General features: G+C 43.3%; 1 protein-coding gene across 1 annotated transcript in view; it reads right to left on the reverse strand.

Annotated features, from left to right (window-relative positions):
- Nucleotides 1-16,326: 16,326 nt before the first annotated feature.
- LOC141109831 (uncharacterized) overlaps nt 16,327-26,660 on the reverse strand; it is a 38,588-nt gene continuing 28,254 nt past the window's right edge. The window contains exon 7 of the mRNA XM_073601094.1: nt 16,327-17,204. Within this exon, the coding sequence (XP_073457195.1) occupies nt 16,327-17,204 (878 nt within the window). The remainder of the gene's footprint in view (nt 17,205-26,660) is intronic.

Below are 26,660 nucleotides of genomic sequence, written 5' to 3' on the forward strand. Positions count from 1 at the left end.
GCACCATCCCTTGTCTCTGTCTCCTACCCACCTCTCAGTACCACCCCTGTTAGAGAATACAAAAGAAAGGAAGTTAATTAAATCCCCTAAAGCCTGTAACAATAGACCCTCACAGCAACAATAGATCCCCTTAGAAACAGAAGATCCCCCAAGCAACAATAGGCACACGTAGCAACAATAATCTGCCCCAGAAACAAAAGATCCTCCCCAGCAACATAGACCCCCACAGCTCAAGAAAGAACACCCAAACTTCCCCTTCCTGGGTGAACTTGGAGAAATTATTTCAGATGAATGGAGTAACTTTGAGAGGAAAAACTCGCTAATTTCCAAAATAGCAAAAATGTATCCATTCAAAGGTGAGGAGGTAAAGCATCTGGAATCGGCTCCCCTCATTGATGTGGCTTTAATGAGGTTGGTGAAACATGTCACACTCCCTCTGGAAGACACCGTTTCTTTCAAAGATGGTTTAGAGAGGAAGATCGACACTGACCTCAAGCGCATTTATATTACGGCAGGCATGGCTTGTAAACCAGCCCTTGCAGCTTTGTCTAAAGCTATGGAAGCATGGACGGATGATATGGATGCAGTGTTAGGAAAGATCTCTGAAGAGTTGGTCAAGAACTCACCAGTACACGAGCTGAAGCTGGCGTCAGTCTTTTTGGGTGAAGCATCTGATAGGGTTGAAATAATGACTTAGAGTTCCACTTTAATTGTTTCTGTTTTTTCTTACCTGTGTACGTATCAATTGTTCTATTTAAATTGTTTGTGCTCCTTTCTTACCTGTGTACGTATCAATTGTTCTATTTAAATTGTTTGTGCTCCTTTCTTACCTATGTACGTATCAATTGTTCTATCAATCTGTATCTAGATGGAATTTGGAACTGCTGAATAATCATTACATGTTCGCTGATGAGAAACTCTTTGTACCTTAACCTCATTTGGTAATGCCGATAAGATTACTGCTTTTGGAACTGCCTATAAAAGAAGTAAAGGGAGCAGTCCTTTTTGGGGATGCTCAGAACTTTGATACAGACATACCTGACTCTGTGTCTTAATTCCTATATGAAGCAATAATTAGACAAAGCAATATAAACTATAGGCAACTTATTTAAAAGTTGAACCTAACATTTTGGCGCCCGAAGAACAGGGACTCACCGATGATACTACAAGAGGTGGACGAACGCGGCTGACGGAACAAAAAGGAATAGGCATTCCGGGAATCACAGATCAAAAAACCTGCGCAGGTAAGAAAAAGCTTTATTTTTCTTATATTCTGTGCTCCCCTGATTTGTGCCTATCCGTTCTGTCAGTTACGGTTCTCCTGGTTTTAAAACACCAGCCTCTGTAGTGGTGAGTCTAGAATTACTGGATATTTTAGTTTATATTGCTGGAATTATTTGTTTGTTTTGTCTGTCTTGTCTGTCTTGTCTGTCTTGTTGAGAAAGTGAATGAGCCTTGTCAAGGATGGTATGAGTTAGAAGGGGATTGCCGAACTAAGCAACGGAATGCGCCTTACCTCACACGATTGGGAACCTGAGGGCTTGTGAGCTTGGGGGTCTGACGCTTATGCTTAACCTCACATCTAACTCATAAACCATAGACGGGTTGAGAGTATAAGCCCTGTCTGCTCCATAAAGCAGGGATAAGAGTGTATGAGAGGGATTCCCAGATACGGGGAGGGAATAAGGTCTCAACAAAGTCCCGAGATCTAGTCGGATACCTGGCCACTTAAAGGAATGCTTGTATATGTTGTAGCCGCATTTTTGTATATGTTGTAGCCGCATTCTGGTTTGTTATTGGGCTAGCATATAAAGTAATTATTTATTTTTGGGCTAGCATATAAAGTAATTCGGTTTCAAAAATCTCATTCCGGAGAGGTTTCTAGAATTCTAGCACCCTAGGAGGAAGGCAACGAGGAACTAGTGTAACTTAGCTGGTTTGCTATTGGGCTAGCATATAAAGTAATTATTCATTCTTGTATATGTTGTAGCTGCATTATAATGTACACTAAGTGTCCCACACGCTACCTAGGCAGGACTGTTAGAATGGGCCAGAGGAACACAAAACCCCGTCAGGGAATTGTGGCGCACTATACGGTGCCACAGATAATTAAGAACATTTATGGGAAAACCGAAGCACAGGACTTAAAGGATGTCCTTCGTAAATTTAAGGTGAAAGGAGCAGCGGGCGTAGACCCGGATGTATGGAGTGAAATAAAAAGGGACAGACAAGGAGAGGTGTTAGAGAAGCAATGGATGCGTCAGGTTCAATGCTTAATTAAGGTCTCAAATAGAGCGAAAGAAGAGGGGTGGAAATATAATCCAGACTGTGATGGTTGGGATATGAAAGATAGAAGAACAAAAAATGTTGACATTTTAAATAATCTTAGTTCAACCATCCCACCCCCATACACTGACGTAGAACGCAAACCACACAAGATATATCCGGTACTTGAGGGGAGAGGATGGGTTTGTCAGGATTGTGGAGCACAAAACCCAGAATGGGCAGTAGAATGTGTGCATTGTGGGGCACAAAAACCTCATCCAGAAACTGTAGCTCCCGTACGCACTGATACACGCATTGTTCAGGTAAACAATCCAGAATTTGGACAAGCAGCCCATCCAAATGCCCCGCCTACTGTCACTCGTAGAATGCAAATAAGGACTTGGGCACCATGGTCGGCAGACACCCTTATGGCATTAATACAGAGCGCCCCAGACCCGGTAGCAAAGCCAGCTGCTTTTTGTAGATTTGTGACACAGTTAATGAATACACATGAAGCGACCTGGCAGGATGGGGAGGATCTATGCAGACACAAAATGACTCTGACCCTGTTTAACCAGTTTATGACAGAAATAGGTCCACACAGACCTGCAGGACAAGTTGATGGGGATGGCAATTTAGAGACAGGACATGTCAGACATATAGACTCAAGGCCCCCTTTTATTGCTAGATTAGAAGCTTTTTGTCAGGCAAAACAACAGGAGAGGGGGTCCATATCACCCATGAAGCAAATGCCAGGACAGACTGTATCGGAATTTTACTTATCTATGGAAAGTATGATGGCAGATGAGGGATTGGACTTGGCCCTGCCAGTCACAATCCGAGCCTTCAATAGACAATTTATGGAGGGATTAATTCCATAGATAAGTGAGAGACTGAAAGCCTGCACACCAGAGTGGAGGGCAACTAGAGATAGAGGGACGTTGTTACAAAAAGCGCAAGGCATAGAGGCGGACTTAGCAGAAACCAAAGGGAGGAAATCTCATGCTATCAACGCACTCGGGGGTCCCCAAGAGCAAGGTAGAGGTTCCTTTTGCAAACCCCTTACCTGTCACTACTGTAACAAGATTGGTCACATCAGACGCAACTGTAAGAAAAGAATAAGGGATGAAGGAGAGGAAGGTGTTGATTCTCCAGTTAATCAGAGAAGGAACCAGCCCAGGGACAACAAAAATAGTCATATCAGGCAGCAGGGAGATGGTCCACGAGCATGACTCACCCCGGTTTTAGAAAAATCCAAAACAACAATGCTTAAGACAAATATAACGGTTGGTAATAAGAAAATCTCTTGTTTAGTCGATACAGGAGCTTCACGCTCGTTACTTTCTGACTCTGAACTACTCCCTGGCCAAAAATCACCTGACACTTTACTAATAACTGGATATGATGGCATTTTAGCCGACGCCCCGCTTACAAAACCTCTGAAAGTTAAAGTAGGAAACCACATGTTCCTTTCACGCTTTCTGGTATCCAGAGGAGCCCCCACTAATTTGTTAGGAGCTGACATTTTGCAGAAAATAGGAGCTAACATTACCTATCACCCAGATGGCACTGTCACCTTAGCTATAGGGGATAATCAAGAACACATGGAGATGTGTAACCTGATACAATACCTAGAGGAGGAATCGGAATTGTCCGGCACACCTCCTTCAGACTTAGATCAGATTTTGTCGTCCCTTCCAGGAGAACTATGGGAAAAACATCCAGCTGATGTTGGACTTTTGCCCATACCTCCGGTTACCCTACAGCTGATTCCAGGAGCAGTGCTTCCCCAACAAAAGCAGTATCCACTTAGTGCACCCCAAGAGACGGCCATAGAAATGCAGGTCCAATCCTTCTTAAAAAGTGGAGTTCTAAAAGAGGTAAAATCACCGGCAAACACTCCCTTGTACCCGGTTAAAAAGAAATCAGTAGCCGGTAGTCCGGTTAAGTATAGAATGGTCCAAGACCTTAGAGCGGTCAACAAAATACTAGCCCCGATGACACCTTTAGTACCCAATCCACATACATTACTGTCACAAATACCATCAACCAGTATGTACTTTACGGTTATAGATTTAGCGAATGCTTTCTTTTCCGTCCCGCTTGCTGAAGAATGCCAACTTTGGTTCGCATTTTCAATAAAAAATCTGCAACTAACCTGGACACGCCTACCTCAGGGTATGGCGCATTCACCTACCTTGTATTCGCAAGCATTGCAAACGGTGTTGGGAGAATGGGTACCACCAGATTCCTGTGTATTGTTACAATATGTGGATGATTTATTGTTATGCTGCCCTGACAAAGAAACTTGTTTGGCCACCACCCTTAATTTGTTGCGATTTTTGGCAGAAAAAGGTTGCAAGGTTAATAAGAAAAAGTTACAAGTGTGTCAGGAAAAGGTTATCTTTTTGGGACATTGTATATCACAGGGTACGAGACATCTCACTGAGGAGAGGGTTCAAGTGATAAAGGGAATGTTACCCCCACGGAATTTCAAACAATTGCGTATGTTTTTAGGTATCGTGTCATATTGTAGACAGTGGATACCACATGCTAGCGCTTTGATGCAGCCATTATACGATTGTTTGAAAATTGTACCGTATGTGCTTACAGAAGTAGCTTATGAGTCGTTTATCACTTTGAAAAAGTTGTTGATTTCTGCCCCGGCTATTGGTATACCAGATTACACCAAGATATTTAATCTGTACATTGCTGAGATCACTGGACACGCCACAGGTGTTCTGACACAGGCACATGTAAAACAAAGACCAGTCGCTTACTTTTCAGCAGCATTAGATCCAGTATCTAGAGGTTCACCGTCTTGTGTACGGGCGGTAGCTGCAGTGTCAATTATCATAGATAAGTCATCAGAGATTGTTCTAGACAATCCAGTCGTAGTGCATACCACACATGACATACATGCAATCTTGTCTCAGGTACAGCCCAAACACATTTCAATGGCTAGGCAATTAAGATTACAGTGTACTTTACTCTTACCTCCAAATGTTACTTTTCAGCGCTGTACAACCTTAAATTTGGCCACCTTTTTGCCTCTTCAGTCACCAGATTTGGCAAGGAGGAATGATAGTACTAATAGTACTAGTGAGAAAAGAAATGAGGACACTGACACTCTTTTGTTTAAAGAAGTAGATCAGCACGATTGTTTTCAGCTCATGGAACAGGAGACAATGGGATTCCCACATGTTACAGATACACCGATTTTAAATGCTGAGCACACCTTGTATATAGATGGTAGTAGGTTTGCTGATGACAAGGGTAAATATCACACAGGGTATGCTGTAGTGACTGATACGCAGGTAATTGAAGCACAGGCCTTACCAGCCCACATGTCAGCACAGGAAGCAGAATTAAAAGCTTTAGAACAAGCCCTAGAATACTTAAAAGAACGAGAAGGGAATATTTACACTGACTCTGCCTACGCTTATGGTGTAGCGCACGATTATGGCCACATATGGAGGGCTAGAGGTTATCTGACAGCAGCAGGTACACCTGTAAAACATGGAGAAGGGATTAAGAGAGTCCTGAACAATCTTCAAAAGGTTAAACGAGTAGCCATTATGAAGATAGCGGCACACACGAGCGCAAAAACAATTGAGGCAAAAGGAAATGCATTTGCAGATTTGACTGCAAAACAGGCAGCTCTAGGGGAAGGAAGCCCTGAGACCTTAGCAGCGGTAGAGGTGAGTATCCCAGAACATACATGGCAGCAGCTGAGTAAATTACAGGAGCAAGCAGGGGAGAGCGAGAAAGATAAGTGGGTCAGGATGGGAGCAGCACCAGACCTTGACAATGTATGGAGGGAAGGGGGCAAAATATGCCTGCCTGCCTCTCTGTACCCGGAAATGGCAGCGGCAGTTCACCTACCCACACACGTCAGTTCCAATTCCATGTATAGGATTGTGAACCAAGGATGGCTCGCCCCTGGATTCAGTAGCACTGCAAGAAACTACTGTGCAGCCTGCCAAATCTGTCTCCTGAATAACCCAGGACAGAGAGTAAAAACCCCACGAAAACACCAGGTCCGGGCCCAATACCCCTTCCAGAGACTGCAAATTGATTACATACAAATGCCTAAGAGCGGCCCTTTTGAATTTGTCCTCGTGTGTATCGATTTATTCTCAGGTTGGCCCGAAAGTTATCCAGTAAAATCGGCTACAGCTAAAGCCACAGCTAAGAAACTGATCACTGAGTTAATACCTAGGTTTGGTCTTCCTGAAACCATAGAATCAGATAGGGGGACACACTTTACAGGAGAAATCATGCAGAATGTGATGACCATGTTAGGGGTTCAACAAAGTTTTCACACCCCTTACCACCCACAGAGTTCAGGATCAGTGGAGAGAGTAAATGGGACAATAAAGTTAAAAATACAAAAAGCCATGCAAGAGTTAAACAAGCCTTGGCCAGAATGCCTGCCTTTGGCTTTGTTCTCTATAAGGTACACTCCAACAGGAAAGACAGGATTATCCCCATATGAGATACTTTTTGGGAATGCACCTAGATTGGGTTTATACTTTCCACAGAGTATGCAATTGCAATGTGATAGTTTGACTGCATATGTGATACAATTACAACAACGTCTAACTAAGATCCACAAAAGTGTGTATTCTTCTCTTCCAGACCCTAATTCAATAACAGGTACACATACTCTGCTACCAGGGGATTATGTATATGTGAAGAAACACACCAGAAAGACATTGGAACCCAGGTTTGAAGGTCCTTACCAAGTACTCTTGACCACAGCCACCTCAGTAAAGCTGGAAGGAAAACCTACCTGGATACACGCATCACATTGCAAGAAACAACCCGAGAAAACAACATGATGAAATATCTACTTACATATTTTTTGTTGAAGATTGTTGTTTTACAAATATATGCATGGACTCCTGGTATTAATGTACTTGAAGTAGAGAAAACAACAACTTTCGAATGGGCTATAGATGATCCTAAAGTAGCAAATTATTATTGACAAAGGTAGACTAGTACATCTTTCCTCACAGATACAACAGGATACTGCACCACATTGGTGGGATATATTTAGTGGAATGTCTTCTACAGCAACCAATACCTTTCACTGGTTGTTAAGTCCAATGGTAATTATTATTCTAATATTAATATCACTTACAATCACGAATATATGTGTATACAGGAAAATAAATAGGAAAATTAGGAGAATAGACAGGGTATACTGATAAATGTGTATTGACATCACCCTACTCCTATAAAACTCCTCTTCTTGAATTTTAAGATGTTGGTAATACCTAGGGGGATGGGTTCTACCCCTCTGACAACTCGCGGTCAGGGAAAGGACTCTGGGGAAAAACTGACTAGAACTTATTCATGAGGACCCAGGGGGAAGGAGAGGATGATGTCAAAGGGGGAAATTGATAGGGTTGAAATAATGACTTAGAGTTCCACTTTAATTGTTTCTGTTTTTTCTTACCTGTGTACGTATCAATTGTTCTATTTAAATTGTTTGTGCTCCTTTCTTACCTGTGTACGTATCAATTGTTCTATTTAAATTGTTTGTGCTCCTTTCTTACCTATGTACGTATCAATTGTTCTATCAATCTGTATCTAGATGGAATTTGGAACTGCTGAATAATCATTACATGTTCGCTGATGAGAAACTCTTTGTACCTTAACCTCATTTGGTAATGCCGATAAGATTACTGCTTTTGGAACTGCCTATAAAAGAAGTAAAGGGAGCAGTCCTTTTTGGGGATGCTCAGAACTTTGATACAGACATACCTGACTCTGTGTCTTAATTCCTATATGAAGCAATAATTAGTCAAAGCAATATAAACTATAAGCAACTTGTTTAAGAGTTGCCCCTAACACATCCCTTGATATTATTCACCTTGTGGGAGGCGTGTCATGCTCTCTTCAGTCACAGCTAAGCGCGTCTTGTGGTTGCGCCCGTGGGTTGCGGATCCTGCCTCTAAACAGGCATGGTGTAAAATTCTCTTTGAGGGCTCCTCCCTCTTTGGGAATAAGCTTGACTCTGCCATTACCCGTGCTACAGGGGGTAAATCGGGGTTCTTACCCCAGGACCGCCGTCTTTTGAGTCAGAGAAGAACTGAACCCAGACAAGATCCGGAGCATGCTAGGGATGCACATCGCTACAGGCCTTGCCGCGATTTCAGAAAGAACTGGAAGAGAAATTAACCTTCGGGACAGAAATCCTCAAAGACAGCCTCTTCTTGGGGACGAGAAGCTTCAAAATCCTTTTGATATAGAACCTGTCCAGACAGAGCGAGTCGGGGCTCGTTTAATCCGTTTCCAGCACGTCTGAGCAGCCTCAATTCGAGATTAATGGACCGTCAAAACGGTCTCCTCAGGTCATACTTGGGTATTCAGCAATCCACCCACACACCGGTTTGTTCCCACAGTGCTACCACACTTGGAAGAGAAGAAACAAGTTCTTCTGTCATATACAGACTCACTGATAGCTCAAGGTGCCGCCATTCAGGTACCAACAGAAGAAAGATTTCAAGGGGTTTATTCCCCTCTTTTCATGGTCCTCAAAAAGAATGGCTCCTGGAGGCCAGTCATCGACTTGACACACCTGAACGCCTTCATCAAGAAGGAAAAGTTCAAGATGGAAACACTGCTAACAATACGTCAGACAATACAACCAGACGATTGTCTTGTCTCCATAGACCTGAAAGACGCCCATTTTCATGTGCCGATAGCAAGGGAATTCCAGAAGTATCTCCGATTTGCAGTAGACCAGAGGCATCTCCAATTTACATGTCTCCCATTCGGGCTTACAACATCGCCTCAAGTGTTTTCGAAGCTCTTATTGGCTATTGTGGCATTAATCAGGGTCAGAGGTATCCGGTTACACCATTATCTGGACGACCTACTCCTGCTTTCGCAAGACAAGGAACAGCTGTTGTCACATCGAGATCAGGTCATCTCTACCCTGACAGAGTTCGGTTGGCTGTTGAACAGGGAGAAAAGTCATCTAGACCAGACAGTCTCTAATATTCCTCGGAGCCCAATTCGACACGGTGAAGAGCATCATCTCCCTGCCTCTGGAGAAAATTTCGGTGATCCGTGAAAGAATTAATGTCGCAATGTCATCATCTCTTCTCAGAACCTCACAATGTCTCAAGATAATCAGCACCATGGTAGCCACAGCTCCCATGGTGAAATGGGCGCAATGGAAGATGCGGCCCTTTCAGAAGGGTTTTCTCCAACAGTGGGACCCAGGGTCTCGAGACCATCTTGTTCGGATAACCCCTTCCATGCGGGAGAGCCTCCCCTGGTGGCTGCAATGGAAAAATCTCAATTGCCATTCCATAGCACCTGTCTCCTGGATCACGGTGTCAACGGATGCCAGCAACAGAGGTTGGGACGCTCTCTGTCTGACGGAGGTAGCCCAAGGCAAATGGGATTTCCCATCCCAAGGGGTAGTCTTGAATGTTCTGGAGCTCCGAGCTGCCTTTCGTGCTCTTCAAGCTTTTCTCCACTTGACATCAGGGGCCTCAGTACTCCGAAGGCTAGACAATACGACCGCAGTGTCATATATCAAGAGACAGGGGGGCACCCGCAGTCTCTCCTTACTGAAGGAAGTAAGTCCGATCATGTCCTGGGCCCAGGCAAACTTAACAAATCTGATGGCTGTTTATCTTCCCGGAATTCAGAATTCTTGGCCAACAACGAATGGTCTCTCCACACCGAAGTTTTCAATTGGGTCCTGTCTCTGGGAATGATGCCGGAGGTAGATCTGTTTGCATCCCCTTGCAACTTCAAACTGAAGAAATATTACATGAGATGTCGTCCCCAGGCCTTTGGAGTGGATGCCCTGACGGACCAGTGGAGATTCCACAGGGCTTATGCCTTTCCCCCGGTTCCAGTCATTCTCCGATTTCTATCGAGGCTCAGGTGGGAAGAAGCTGAAGTAGTGGCAATTGTTCCGTATTGGCCCAACAGGCCATGGTTTTCTCTCCTGAATCAGCTCAGTTACCGGGATCCAGTTTCTCTCCCTTCCAGAGCAGATCTCCTGTTGCAGGGAACGTCTCTTCACCCATGCCCATCTCATCTCCACCTGATGGCTTGGTGGTTGAGAGCGGAAGGCTGTAAGCGCTAGGATGTCCAAGTACAGCTATTGCTACATTGCTGAATGCCAAAAGAGCGGGCACCAACAGAGTTTACCAAAGAATTTGGTCAAAGTTTGCGGACTACATTGTTTCCACTAATGGTTCCTGTAATGACCCAAAGATACAGGATATTCTGGGTTTTCTACAAATAGGCCTGGATCTGTCCTTATCGGTTAGTTCTTTATGAGTTCAGGTTTCTGCAATCTCTGCCTTCATAGGCGTATCATGGGCCAGACACCCTCTTACTAGGCAGTTCTTCAGAGGAGCAATAAGGCTCAGACCTCAAAGAAAACCGAGATTCTCCAAGTGGGATCTTCCTCTTGTCTTGGATCCTTTCTCAGGAAGAGAAATACAACATTTGGATCAGTCATCTATTAAAGAACTTTCTCTCAAAGTGGTCTTTCTGGTAGCCATAACATCGGCTAAGAGGGTCTCCTAAATTGGTTCCTTAGGATTCAAGAACCATTCCTTACTTTCTTCCTAAATCGAGTAGTCTTGATTCCTGTTAGGTTCAAATCCCAAAGTAACAACTGTCTTCCATGGGAATCAGGAGATTGTCCTACGTTCAGGTCTACTGAGGACTCTAATATTCATCCTCTAGATGTTGGAGAAGTTCTAAAACAATACTTAGAAGCCACAGCTTCTTTTCGCCAGTCTGATCATCTGTTTGTTCTCTTCCATGGTAAAAACAAAGGATTGCGTGCTTCCTCTAGAACCATCACAGCATGGATTGTTCAGGCCATTCAGTGAGCTTATAAGTCTAAGGGTTTGGCTCCTCCGGAGGCAGTGACCGCTCATTCTACCAGGAGCGTTTCTACATTGTGGGCAGCGTCCCGTCATGTATATCCGGAAGTAATCTGCAAAGCGGCCTCATGGTCATCGATTAACACATTTATGGTAAAGCACCGCTAGTTTTAGTGGCACTTTTCCATAGTTTTAGCGTTGCTTTTCCATAGCTTTAGTGGCACTTTTCCATAGTTTTAGCGTCACTTTTCCATAGCTTTAGTGGCACTTTTCGGCCTCTAGCACAGCGCTTTTAACCCCCGCTAGCGGCCGAAGAAAGGGTTAAAAGCGCCCGTATTGTGGCGCTTTGGAAGTGCTGCCCGTTCACTTTAATGGGCAGGGGCAGCGGAGGAGCGCTGTATACACCGCTCCTCCACCGCCCCAAAGATGCGGCTTGCAGGACTTTTTTTCCTGTCCCGCAAGCGCATCGCTCCAGTGTGAAAACACTCGGGATTTCACACTGGGAACGCATGAGAGGCAGTTTTCAGGCTCTGTTTTTAGCGCTAAAACGCCTGAAAAGTGCTCCAGTGAGAAAGGGGTCTAAGTAATGTACATCTAACACTCCCCTCCCCCCACACTGACATGGTTTTGCTGTCCAAAGGTGCCCCCTGTGTTCCTTCATCCAGAGTGAGGGGCGCTCTAATACAGGAGGTGTGTTACTGGCCAGATCACCAGGTGAAAACAGAGAGAAAAAAGCCTAAGAAAAGAAAAATGATGCAGACACCACATCTAATGGTTGGTAAGCTGCAATATGATACATTTTTGGTTTTGGGTTTAATACCACTTTAAACAGTATCTCTACTGTTGGTAAATAAAAACAATCCACCTCTGGGTGATCTATGTACATTGCAAGGATATCCACAAACTTTGTAGCAGATTCCTACCTTTTGTTGCCTGAAGAAATAGCTGTGTGTTTCACGATGTCCTTGGCAGACGGATTCTGAATGGGAGGGTCTGGTTCGTTATAATCACCTGGTGCACGCTCAGTGTTCTAATGAGAACAGCTGCAGTGTCTGCGTCCCTTCAAGTATTTAACCCTTGGGAAATAGCTCAGAAAAAATGAAATTCTGTTGCAAAGGACGTCTGAAATTTTACTTGCATCTTAGGCTGCTTTCCCACTGAGGCGTTTTAGCGCTAAAAATAGCGCCTGCAGAGCACCTGTAAAGAGCCTCTCCTGTCTCTCCAGTGTGAAAGCCCGAGCGCTTTCAAACTGGAGCGGTGCGCTGGCAGGGCGGTAAAAAAAAGTCCTGCAAGCCGCAACTCTGCAGCAGTGTAGGAGCGGTGTATACACCACTCCTAAAGCGCCCCTGCCCATTAAAATCAATGGGCAGCGTCGCCGAACTGCCGGATGTGTACATTCCTTGTAATAGAAATAAAAGTGACACATTTTTAAAAAAAAAACAATGTAAAAATAAAAAATAAAAGGTAAAATAAATAAGGAAAAAAATCATTTTTAAACGTGCCCCGTCCCGCCGAGCTCGCGTGCAGAAGCGAACGCATACGTGAGTAGCGCCCGCATATGAAAATGGTGTTAAAAATACACATGTGAGGTATCGCCGCGATCGGTAGAGCGAGAGCAATAATTCTAGCCCTAGACCTCCTCTGTAACTCAAAACATGCAACCTCTAAAATTTGTTAAACTTCGCCTATGGAGATTTTTAAGAGTAAAAGATTGTCACCATTCCACGAGCGGGCGCAATTTTGAAGCGTGACATGTTGGGTATCAATTTACTCAGCATAACATTATCTTTCACAATATATTAATAAATTGGGCTAACTTTACTGTTGTCTTATTTTTTAATTAAAAAAATTGTACTTTTTCCAAACAAAGTGCGCTTGTAAGACTGCTGTGTAAATACGGTGTGACAGAAAGTATTGCAACAACCGTCATTTTATTCTCTAGCGTGTTAGAAAAAAAATGTATAATGTAGGGCTGGGGAAAAAATCTATTTGAATCTTGAACCGAGGTGAGAGTTCAAATCGATTCAAATTTTCAGCAAATCGATTTTTTAGATTTTTTTTTTTCACCAGGAGCTGCGGGCCGGAGTTTTTAGGCGAGGCCGCGGCTTCGGCCTAGTCCACGAGGCCGGATGCTGCGGACTAGGCCGAAGCCTAAAAACTCCTGCCCGCAGCTCCTCAGGATCGGCGCGGTGTCCATAAAAAATAAAAACAAAACTTGATTTGAATCGTGAATCGAGTTTTTTTTTTTTTTGGAGAAAATCGCCCAGCTCTAGTATAATGTTTGGGGGTTCTAAGTAATTTTCTAGCAAAAAAAAATGTTTTTAACTTGTAAACAACAAATCTCAAAAAGAGGCTTGGTCCTTAAGTGGTTAAAGTTTCATTTCCCACATCTGTGACTTTTTAAATTGCAATTAGTGTCTGTGTATAAATTGTCAATAAGTTTGTTAGCTCTCACGTGAATGCACACTATATACCGTATGTAAAGTGCTGTGCAAATTGACAGAGCTACATAAAGACCTGTAATAAATAAATAAATAATAAATAAATAAATGTGTTAAAACCTTTGCCATGCAGATATCTAAGCATTTGCAAAGGTGCAAGAAATGATCTGTGTTTTGTTTGTAATATAATTATCTCCTATGGTTGTCAGCTCCATCTAGTGGCCATAATGCAGTATTTTTTTTTTTGATAGAGTTATTTCATGAAAATACCACATTATGGTCACTAGATGAAGCTGACGTTCATAGATAATATTACAAACAATATGGGGATCACTCTTAACACATCCGCACAGCAAATGTTTTATGCACAGACCCCATAGCAAATCCTTCTCATAATCTGTACACTATCAATACCACCATACAGCATGCAAACTATCCATTTGATAATTAAAGAACTTGCAACTGTGTTTTATAACAGTTTTTAATTGTATAATTGTAAAAACAGAACAGTAAAGGAACTTATTTGTCAATCTAAAGAAATATACAATTGTGCTCAAAAGTTTGCGTACCCTGGCAGATGTCGTGAAATTTTGGTATTGATATTGAAAATATGCCAAAACTGATCATGCCAAAAAACTGTCTTTTATTTAAGGATAGTAATCATATGAAGCCATTTATTACCACATAGTTGTTTGGCTCCTTTTTTAAATCAGAATGATAACAGAAATCACCCAAATGGCCCTGATCAAAAGTTTCCATCCCCTGGAATGTTTGGCCTTGGTACAGAGACACACAAGGTGACACAGGTTAAAATGGCAATTAAAGTTTAATTTCCCACATCGTTGGCTTTTTCAATTGCAATTAGTGCCTGTGTATAAATTGTCAATGAGTTTGTCTCACATGAATGCACTGAGCAGGCTGGATACTGAGCCATGGAGAGCAGAAAAGAACTGTCAAAAGACCTGCATAACAAGGTAATGGAACTTTATAAAGATGTAAAATGATATATAGAGATATCCAAAGCCTTACATTTGCCAGCCAGTGCTGTTTAATCACTTATTAAGAAGTGGACAATTTGGGGAACTCTTGATACCAAGCCAAAGTCAGGTAGACCAAGAAAGATTGCAGGCACAACTGCCAGAAGAATTGTTCGGATATAAAGAAAAACCCACAGGTAACCTCAAGAGAAATACAGCCTGCTCTGGAAAAAGACTTTGTGGTTGTTTTTAAGGAGCACAATACGACAATACTTGAACAAAAATGATCTGCATGATCGAGTTGCCAGAAAATAAGCCTTTACTGTGCCAACGCCACAAAAAAGCCCGGTAAGGTGTGTCAAGGCGTTGTGGGGCTTATTGCAACTGGGCTTTTTTGTGGCATTGGCGCAGTAAAGGCTTCTTTCTGTAAACTCGACCATGCAGATCATTTTTGTTCAAATATTGTTGTATTGTGCTCCTTAAAAACAACATTGTTTTTTTCCAAAGCAGCCTGTATTTCTTTGTATCCCGAACAATTCCTCCAATTTCTCTGGCAATTGTGGCTGCAATCTTTCTTGGTCTTGGCTTGCTTTCAAGAAAACCCCGAATTTTCCACTTCTTAGTAAGTGATTGAACAGTACTTACCTGAAAATGTAAAGCTTTGGATATCTTTTTATATATCCTTTTCCATCTTTATAAAATTCCATTACCTTGTTACGCAGGTCATTTGACAGTTCTTTTCTGCTCCCCATGGCTCAGTATCCAGCCTGCGCAGTGCATCCTCGTGAGAGCTGACAAATCCACTGACAATTTGTACATAGACACTAATTACATTTTAAAATGCCACAGATGTGGGGAATTAAACTTGAATTGCCATTTTAACCTGTGTGTGTCACCTTGTGTGTCTGTACCGAAGCCAAACATTTCAGGGTATGTAAACTTTTGATCAGGGCCATTTGGGTGATTTTTGTTATCATTCTGATTTAAAAAGGAGCCAAACAACTACGTGATAATAAATGGCTTCATATGATCACTATCCTTAAATAAAAGGGAGTTTTTTGGCACGGGCAGTCATATTTTCAATATTAATTGATGCATGAGATGGTAGTAGGAGGGGTCATTCTGAGCTGGTTTACAATTCTTTTGAACAAATGTAAAGATCTTGCGAGCTACCTAATCAAATCTTCCCTAACATTTAGTGATATACTGACAGCTGCTAGCACTAATCACATCCCATACTATCATGTAAAAATAAAAATAAAATAAAAATAAAAATATAATGAAAATAAAAATAAAAATAAAAATAAAATAAAAATAAAAATATAATGAAAATAAAAATAAAAATAATGAAACGTTAACGGATAAATATTTGTGCTGAGCAGACTCCTGGCTGTAATTAAAGTGGAAGTAATCCCATCGATTTAACATTTTCAAAAAACAGTTACATTCCCGACACGTGCAGGAAATGTAACTGTCATATTGGATGTGCTCTCAACCAAAATTTCAAACCATCCAATGGCTGATGTCATAACTGATCACATGTGCAGCACCATGGCAGTTGAAGATTAAACAGAGCCCAAGATGGCAGCTTCCTTGGCTGAAAACAATAGAAGGGTTTACTTCCACTGTCAGCAATGTAGGGACACTAACATATAAAAAGTCGAAAACAAAATCAAATAAGAGTATGGCGCTCAGCGAAGGTCGTCTGTAAGGATAGTGAGACCTGTGTAAAAAGCGCCTCCTCCCGCACTCCCTACGTTTACATGGCCTCTACCCCGTGTGAGTGTTGTGATGTTTCTTTAGGCGATGTACTTGAGAGTAGCTCTTCCCGCACTCCTTACACTTATATGGCCTCTCCCCTGTGTGAATCCTGTCATGAACAGTCAGATTCCCTGCATAAGAAAAGCTTTTCCCACACTTTTTACATGTATATGGCCTCTCCCCTGTGTGAGTTCTATGATGTCTCTTCAGACTTCCTAAAAAAGAGAAACTCATCCCACACTTTTTACATGTATATGGCCTCTCCCCTGTGTGAGTCCTGTCATGAATAGTCAGACTCCCTGCTTGAGAGAAGCTTTTCCCACACTTTTTACATGTATATGGCCTCTCCCCCGTGTGAGTCCTGTCATGAACAGTCAGACTCCCTGCTTGAGAGAAGCTTTTCCCACACTTTTTACATGTATATGGCCTCTCCCCTGTGTGAATCCTGTCATGAACAGTCAGATTCCCTGCATAAGAAAAGCTTTTCCCACACTTTTTACATGTATATGGCCTCTCCCCTGTGTGAGTTCTATGATGTCTCTTCAGACTTCCTAATATAGAGAAACTCATCCCGCATGTTTTACACTTATATGGCCTCTCCCCTGTGTGAGTCCTGTCATGAACAGTCAGATTCCCTGCTAAAGAAAAGCTTTTCCCACACTTTTTACATGTATATGGCCTCTCCCCCGTGTGAGTCCTATCATGAATAGTCAGACTCCCTACTTGAGAGAAGCTTTTCCCACACTTTTTACACTTATATGGCCTCTCCCCTGTGTGAATCCTGTCATGAACAGTCAGATTCCCTGCTAAAGAAAAGCTTTTCCCACACTTTTTACATGTATATGGCCTCTCCCCCGTGTGAGTCCTATCATGAATAGTCAGACTCCCTACTTGAGAGAAGCTTTTCCCACACTTTTTACATTTATATGGCCTCTCCCCTATATGATTACTATGATGTCTCTTCAGACTTGTTAATACAGAGAAACTCTTCCCGCACTCTTTACGTTGATATGGTCTCTCCCCTGGATGAGTCTTTTGATGTGTTTTTTTGAGTCCTAACAGTGAGAGTTGTTTTCTGCCCCCCGTACATTGGCGGGATCTCTCTTCTGGTTGAGGCCTACAGAGGGTTTTTATATCTCCTAAATAGCCCTCATCACACCCCTTACACAGAGAAGTCCTCTCCTCTGAGACCAACACCCGAGGTCTCTTTAGACTTGCTGGGACACTGAAGTCCTTTCCACACTTTTTGCATAGCCCCGCCCCCCCCGTTGCCGGCTGTACCTGTAGCCCTCGTCTGGTTTCGTCTTCTGTGTGACCTGAAGTACCTCCAGAAAACCTCTCAGTAGGTTTGTATTGTGGCTTTTGTGCTAAACCATCTCTACGTGACCTTAAGTTATTTGTGGCTAATTTGTCTCCACAGACTTTATATATCTTAAGGTTTTCATTTCTTGAAATGTTCCGTAGTGCAGAGGGATTGCCTGCTGATTCTTCTGGAAGAGCAGACGAGGCGTGATTCTCTGTGGGTTCTGCTGTAGAGGGCCGCTGTTCTATTCCAGACCTTCTCACAGGTATGGAGTGCATTGACCGCACGGGCTTGCTTAGATAGTCTTCACTACTAAAAGCTATTTTACCCCACTGACAAGGGTGGATATCTGCTGTCCGTCTTCGTACTGGAAAAAAAAAAAACTCAGTTAGCTTCCAGTATAAGCATAGTCCTATTTTTTTTTTGGCCAAACTAAGAGATGAAGCCTTTGCAAAAGTGGGAACTTTCTGTTATATTTTTATGGTAGTTCCTTCAGTTATTGGTCTTCTGCAGTGGAAGTGGAACCCCCAACTGAGATCACCTTGCCCAGAGTGGATTCATTTTCTCCTTTTTGTCACATAAGGATGTCCAGTCTTTAGATATCTTCTCAAAGGCTTTACTGCAAAATGAGAATGTGGATAACCCAAAACATGGCGCCTACTGCTTACAATCTTTGGAAGAAGCTCAAACTTCACTTCCACATTACAAGCTTAAAGTGATACTAAACACACACTGTTTAACCACTTAAGGACCGGAAGGATTCGGTCCCTTAATGTTCAGGCCATTTTTTTGTGATACGGCACTGCGTCGCTTTAACTGACAATTGCGCGGACGAGTGCCGTCAGATTACATACAGGAGAATCTCCTGTTTACTCAGCGGCCTCTGTAATAGGAAGTCCCATCTCCTGGGCTGGAATTGGACGACTGTTCTGTCTTTCATAGGAGGCGGGACTTTGTATTAAAGAGGTCGCCGAGTAAACAGGAGATTCTCCTGTATGTAATTTGTTGGCCCTCCCTGTCCCCTCCGAGGCTGCAGATGGGCATGGATCAGGCTGCACTGATAGCAATGGCGAGGCTGCATTCGTGGCAATAGTGAGGCTGCATTCATGTCAATGGTGAAGCTGCATTCACATCAATAGTGAGGCTGCATTCATGGCACTTGTGAGGCTGCATTCATGGCTATGGTGAGGCTGCATTCATGGCAATGGTGAGGCTGCATTCATGGCAATGGTGAGGCTTGCGTTCATGGCAATGGTGAGGTAGCATTCATGGCAATAGTGAGGCTGCATTCATGTCAGTGGTGAAGCTGTATTCAAGTCAATGGTGAGGCTGCATTCATGGCAATAGTGAGGCTGCATTCAAGCAATGGTGAGGCTGCGTTCATGGCAATGGTGAGGCAGCATTTGTGGCAATAGTGAGGCTGCATTCATGTCAATGGTGAGGCTGCATTCATGGCAATGGTGAAGCTGCATTCATGGCAATGGTGAGGCTGCGTTCATGACAATGGTGAGGCAGCATTCATGGCAATAGTGAGGCTGCATTCATGTCAGTGGTGAAGCTGTATTCATGGCAATGGTGAGGCTGCATTCATGGCAATGGTGAGGCTGCATTCATGGCAATGGTGAAGCTGCATTCGTGGCACTTGTGAGGCTGCATTCATGGCACTTGTGAGGCTGCATTCATGGCAATGGTGAGGCTGCATTCATGTCAGTGTTGAAGCTGTATTCATGGCAATGGTGAGGCTGCATTCAGGCAATAGTGAGGCTCCATTCATGGCAATGGTGAGGCTGCATTCATGGCAATGGTGAGGCTGCGTTCATGGCAATGGTGAGGCGGAATTCATGGCAATAGTGAGGCTGCATTCATGTCAGTGGTGAAGCTGTATTTATGGCAATGGTGAGACTGCATTCATGGCAATGGTGAGGCGGCATTCATGGCAATGGTGAAGCTGCATTCGTGGCACTTGTGAGGCTGTATTCATGGCAATGGTGAGGCTGCATTCATGTCAGTGGTGAAGCTGCATTCACGTCAATGGTGAGGCTGCATTCATGGCAATGGTGAGGCTGCAATCGTGACACTTGTGAAGCTGCATTTATGGCAATGGTGAGGCTGAATTCATGGCAATGGTGAGGCTGCATTCATGTCAATGGTGAAGCTGCATTCATGTCAATGGGGAGGCTGCATTCATGGCAATGGTGAGGCTGCATTCATGGCAATGGTGAGGCTGCGTTCATGACAATGGTGAGGCAGCATTCATGGCAATAGTGAGGCTGCATTCATAGCAGTGGTGAAGCTGTATTCATGGCAATGGTAAGGCTGCATTCATGGCAATGGTGAGGCAGCATTCATGGCAAAGCTGCATTCGTGGCACTTGTGAGGCTGCATTCATGGCAATGGTGAGGCTGCATTCATGGCAATGGTGAAGCTGCATTCACGTCAATAGTGAGGCTGTATTCATGGCAATGGTGAGGCTACATTGATGGCACTTGTGAGGCTGCATCCATGGCACTTGTGAGGCTGCATTTATGGCAATGGTGAGGCTGCATTTGTGGCAATGGTGAGGCTTGTGGCAATGGTGAGGCTGCATTCATGTCAATGGTGAAGCTGCATTCATATCAATGGTGAGGCTGCATTAATGGCAATGGTGAGGCAGCATTCATGTCAGTTGTGAAGCTGTATTCATGTCAATGGTGAGGCTGCATTCATGGCACTGGTGAAGCAGCATTCATGGCACTTGTAAGGCTGCATTCATGGCAATGGTGAAGCTGCATTCATGGCAATGGAGAAGCTGCATTCGTGGCACTTGTAAGGCTGCATTCATGGCAATGGTGAGGCTGCATTTATGGCAATGGTGAAGCTGCATTTGTGGCACTTGTAAGGCTGCATTCATGGTAATGGTGAGGCTGCATTCATGGCAATGGTGAGGCTACATTCATTGGCAATGGTGAGGCTGCAGATGGGCACTGATTAGGCTGCATTGATAGGCACTGACCGTTCTTTTTCTTACACCTACACCTACGTCGATTTGCACAGGAGAGCCAATCTGCCGCAGTATAATGATGGCGGCTGGTCCTTAAGCGGCTAGCCACTGAAACCTCCTTCCTAACCAGATCAATTTTCAGCTTTCAGTGCTTTCACACTTTGAATGACAATTACTCAGTCATACAACACTGTACCCATATGAATTTTTTGTCCTTTTTTTCACACAAATAGAGCTTTGAGTTGTATTGGTGGTATTTAATCACCACTGGGTTTTTTTTATTTTTTGCGCTATAAATGAAAAACAAAAAACAAAAATTTTGTTAAAAAATGAATTTTTCTTAATTTCTGTTATAAAATGTAGCAAATTAGTAATTTTTTATCATAAATTTTGGCCAAATTTTATACTGCTACATACAGTATCTTTGGTAAAAATAACTCAAATAAGTGAATATTATTTGGTCTTTGTGAAAGTTATAGAGTCTACAAGATATGGTGCCAATCACTGAAAATTGATCACACCTTATGTGCTGATGACCTGTCTAATTTATTGGACCCTAACAAGCCAGGATAGTACAAGTACCCCCCAAATGACACCTTTTTAGAAAGTAGACGGTCCAAGTTAAGAGGCATGTTGAGTTTTTATAATTTGTAATTTTTTCCCACAATTCTTTGCAAAATTAAGATTTTTTTTTATTTCTCACACACAGCATATGCATGCCACAAATTACACCCTAAAATACATTCTACTACTCCTCCTCTGTATGGCGATACCATATGTGTGAGATTTTTTCACAGCCTGGCCACATAGAGAGGCCCAACATGCAGGGAGTTCTAGGAGCATAAATTGAACATCTAATTTCTAGACTACCTCCTACAATTTTGAAGGTCCTGGAACACCAGGACAATGGAAACACCCAAAAAAAGACCCATTTTGGAAAGTAAACACCCCAACGTATATTCTATGAGGCATTCATTTTTGAACATATCATTTTTTTCCACAAGTTTTTGGAAAATGTGTAAAGAAAGTGAAAACACATTTTTTTTTTTTTTTTACACAAAGTTGTCCAATTATAAGATGTTTCTAGCACATAGCGTGTACATAGCAAAAATTACACCCAAAAATACATTCTGCTACTCCTCCTGAGTAGGGGGATATCACATGTGGGAAACTTTTACACAGCCTGGCCACATACAGAGGCCCAACATGCAGGGAGCACCATCAGGTGTTCAAGGGACATACATTTCCAATCTAATTTGACTACCTATTACACTTTTGTGAGGCACTGTAGTGGCATGGATGTGGCACTGATGAGAAATGATGCAGCATGGATGAGCACTGATGTGGCACAGATGGGAACTGATGTGGCATGAATGAGCACCGATGTGGCATGGATGTGGCACGGATGAGCACTAATGAGGTATGGATGAGAACTGATGTGGCATGGCTGTGGCACAGATGTGGCATGAATGAGCACTGATGTGGCACGGATGATCACTGATGTGGAATGGATGATCACTGAGGTGGCATGGATGAGCACTGATGTGGCATGGATGAGCACTGATGTGGCATGGATGTGGCACGGGTGAGCACTGATGTGGCACGAATGATCACTGATGTGGCACAGATGATCACTGATGTGGCATGGATGAGCCAGGGATGGAGCATGGATGTTGATGGATGAGCCAGGGATGGAGCATGGATGAGCATGAATGTGGATGGATGATTCAGGGATGGAGCATGAATGAGGATGGATTATACAGGGATGGAGCATGAATGATGATGGATCATTCATGGATGGAGTATGAATGAGCCTGGGATGGAGCATGAATGAGGATGGATGAGCCAGGGATGGAGCATGAACATGGATGGATAAGCCAGGGATGGAGCATGAATGTGGATGGATGAGTCAGGGATGAAGCATGAATGAGGATGGATGAGCCAGGGATGGAGAATGAATGAGGATGGATGAGCCAGGGATGGAGCATGAATGTGGATGGATGAGTCAGGGATGAAGCATGAATGAGGATGGATGAGCCAGGGATGGAGCATGAATGTGGATGGATGAGTCAGGGATGAAGCATGAATGAGGATGGATGAGCCAGGGATGGAGCATGAATGAGGATGGATGAGCCAGGGATGGAGCATGAATGTGGATGGATGAGTCAGGGATGAAGCACGAATGAGGATGGATGAGCCAGGGATGGAGCATGAATGAGCCCGGGATGGAGCATGGATGAGCATGAATGAGAAAGGGATGGAGCATGGGTGAGCATGAATGTGGATGGATGAGCCAGGGTTGGAGCATGAATGATGATCCAGGGATGGAGCATGAAGGTAGATGGATGATTCAGGGATGGAGCATGAATGAGGATAGATGATCCAGGGATAGAGCATGAATCAACACAGAGGAACCCTTGAAATAACTTTCCAGTCTCAGGAAACCCCTGCTAAATCTCTACAATTCATGATGCATTAGTTTGATGGTCAGTCGGTAGAATCTCCCTTACATTGGTGGTCAGCAGGAAGAATGCTCCTTACATTGGTGATCAGTGGGTAGAATGTCCCTAAATTGGTGGTCAGTGGGAAGAATGTCCCTTACATTGATGGTCTGTGGGTAAAATGTCCATACACTGATGGTCAGTGGGAAGAAGGTCCCTTAAATTGGTGGTCAGTGGGAAGAATGTCCCTTACATTGATGGTCTGTGGGTAAAATGTCCATACACTGATGGTCAGTGGGAAGAAGGTCCCTTAAATTGGTGGTCACTGGGAAGAAAGCTCCTCACATTGGTGATCAGTGGGTAGAATGTCCCTTATATTGGAGGTCAGTAGGAAGAATGTCCCTTAAATTGGTGGTCAGTGGGAAGAATGCTATGTTAATTATCTTATTGTTTGCTTAACGTGATCAAGCTCTTATCAAATTTTGCGTGGCATACTGTATATATTTTGTGTGAGTTTACAATAAAGTGAGTTCCAATTTGCATCTAAGCTCATCTTGTCATTGGGTGACATAGTCAGCTATAATACCTGGTTCCTGAGAGGAGGATGCTGTATACTGACGGAAACACCCAAGAGGGGTGCCAAGCCACAGGGGTCCAGAAAAGAATGTGTGTTCTAAGACCCACCTTTCTAACTCACTCATTGTGCTACCCTTGTAATAACCAATAGGCTGTAAAACCAAAAGGGAGGTGCCCCTGGCTCCAGTTCCGCACTTCATTGAACCGAGTGGGTGGTATGGGATTAGGGAAAGCCTACTCGCCTTACCTATACTAGCTGACTGTGAGATTCCGTAGAGAATAAAATAGGAAAGCAGTATGTAATATGTGTAAATTCATATGCATCCCTGTTTTATTCTTGAACGAACCACTGCTTTGATTCTATGAGAGTTTGGTCTAAAAATGTACATTTTCAAAAAAATAATAACAATTACTGAAAAATGAAAATATGTGGATGTTTTAAGCATTCAAATTGGTGCAACAAATGATCCAACTATGATTATCTCATATGATTGTCAGCTCCATCTAGGGGTCATGATGTGTTTTTTTTTTCTTTTTTTAATTGAGGTATATAGGAAACCACCACATTATGGCCACTAGATGGAGTTAATGATCATAGGAGAGAATATTACAAACAATATGGTGATCAATGATTATGCTTAAGACATCCGAATGGGAAATCCCTTTCAGAATCTGTCCAAACGCCCTTGTTTCTCATTGCATTGCTGTGCAAGAGAATTGATAAATGTCCCTCACTAAGTGCCAGACAAGCACAGCCAGTAGACCAGAACTCCCAATATTTACTTTATTACTAGTACTGCTTCACATATTATGTTTTTTTACATGCAATCTGAACCCCAAAAACTTAAACCCACATATCTGCACACCAGGGGTGTTGCTAGGTCTACAAAAGATCTGGGGCTAGAGCCCATAGCAGCGTAGTAAAGAAAGTCATATGCTTGGGCGGGCATACACATGTATTTACAGTAATATACGTGCATGTGTATATATATCCCCAGAGAGCCCCCCACTTACATCAGGGTCCCCAGAGCCCCCCCTTACATCAGGGTCCCCAGAGAGCCCCCCTTACATCAGGGTCCCCAGAGAGCCATCCCTCACATCAGGGTCCCCAGAGAGCCCCCTCCTTACATCAGAGTCCTCAGAGAGCCTCCCCCCTTTCATCAGGGTACCCAGAGGGCCCCCCACTTACATCAGGGTTCCCAGAGAGCCCCCCTTACATTATGGTCCCCAGAGAGCCTTCCCCTTAAATCTGGGTCCCTAGAGAACCTCTGCCTTAAAATCAGGGTCCCCAGAGAGCCTCTCCCTTGCATCAGGGTCCCCAGAGAGCCCCCCATTTACATAAGGGTCCCCAGAGAACCTCCCCTCCCCTTGGGGACCCTAGCAGAGACTCTGGGCTATTGGCCCCAAATTCGGGGCTATAGCCCCAAAAGCCACCCCCTAGCGACGCCCCTGCTGCACACTATCAATACCACCATACAACATGCAAAATATTCATTTGATAAGTAAAGAATCTGCAACTGTGTTTTATAACAGGATTTAATGTTACTGTTTTTTTTTCCTGAAATTAATAGTACAACTGTGACAACAGAAGAAAAGTAAAGGAACTCATTTGTCAATTAATCTAAAGAAAGACATGCATCAGACATGATATAGTTTATATATATCAGTCAGCTTCTACCTATCTTTCTCCTCATGCACTACAATATATTAAAAGGAAAAATCTGATGCTGTCTATGGAAACACAAACTGAGACCACCCTACTGGGACTCTGTGACTTAGCCATTCAGGGCAAAGTGACAGGTTCTCTTATAACAACTGCCCACCCCACTGCTGATACCTTTACCGTCTTCCCCCACACTACATTCCTCTAATGGAGCTCAGAAGTCCTAAACCAACCATGTGTAAGCTCTGTGTCAGATGGTGTTGTAGCTTACACCACGTTAAATTGTATGTATAGGCAAAATGCTTTTTTGTACATTTTGGATCAATTAGGGAAGGCTTGGAAAACCTGCCACAATTTATTACTGTCTTTGCCTCCATTCAAAAGGTTCCCCCGAAGACAGAACGTGATGGGAAATCCAAACTTTTAGGTTTGCCATCAGAACAAGAGATGAGGCGAAATCTTCCGACAGGCATTTCTGTTTTCGGTGACTACGGTCTAAAAGTGGATATGCTCTCAGTTTTGTAAAGATTTCATATTACTTCTCGTTGGTTTCTGGAAAACTCCACAACAGGACACCTATAGAACAAAACATGAGCTGAAAGGGGTTTTAACCCTCCCTACGGAAAACGAAAGCAAGCCTTTCAGGTGGGCCTCCTAAACCCAAGCACTGCAATCCTGGGTGGAGCTCCCATGCTCCCCCAAATCTGGAAGCACCAGGTTTTCAGTAAGTGCTCCAATGGAGCAACATGGGAAAGCAGCAAAGGTATCAGTGGATGGATTATTTTTAACATTTTGCCCTTATTTGCCCAAGTGACATTCTCTTTAATATAAAAGGGTCCAGACAAATTAACGTGCAGAACTTATTACATCTTTTCTTAAATGAGACGGGGTACCTGGCTTTGAAGGTTAGCTATGAAAGGATGTGGTTCTACAAAACTATAACTTTGTGTTAGCAGAAAAAATATGGTTCCAACTGCCACACCTGTACAGGGTTAGAGCAGAGTTAACATCTTTCAGCTCTCCTGAGGGGGTAGTGCAGACAGATTTTAAGATGGGACAAGGACTGTGTGAAGTTGTCTTGTCGTAAAAAAACAAAAATGGTAAGCTTGAAACAGTCCCTCCCGATCTTCCTTCAAGAGTACACCGTACAAAGCCATAGGACATGGATCAAGAACATGCTCTATACCAGTGATGGCAAACCTTGGCACCCCAGATGTTTTGGAACTACATTTCCCATGATGCTCATGCATTCTGAAGTGTATTTGAGCATCATGGGAAATGTAGTTCCAAAACATCTGGGGTGCCAAGGTTCACCATCACTGCTCTATACAGTGAGAAAAAAAAATATTTTTGTACTCAATGTGAAAACCTTCTCTTGGA

This window comes from Aquarana catesbeiana, linkage group LG10 (genome assembly GCF_042186555.1).
Source record: "Aquarana catesbeiana isolate 2022-GZ linkage group LG10, ASM4218655v1, whole genome shotgun sequence".
Lineage (NCBI taxonomy): Eukaryota > Metazoa > Chordata > Amphibia > Anura > Ranidae > Aquarana > Aquarana catesbeiana.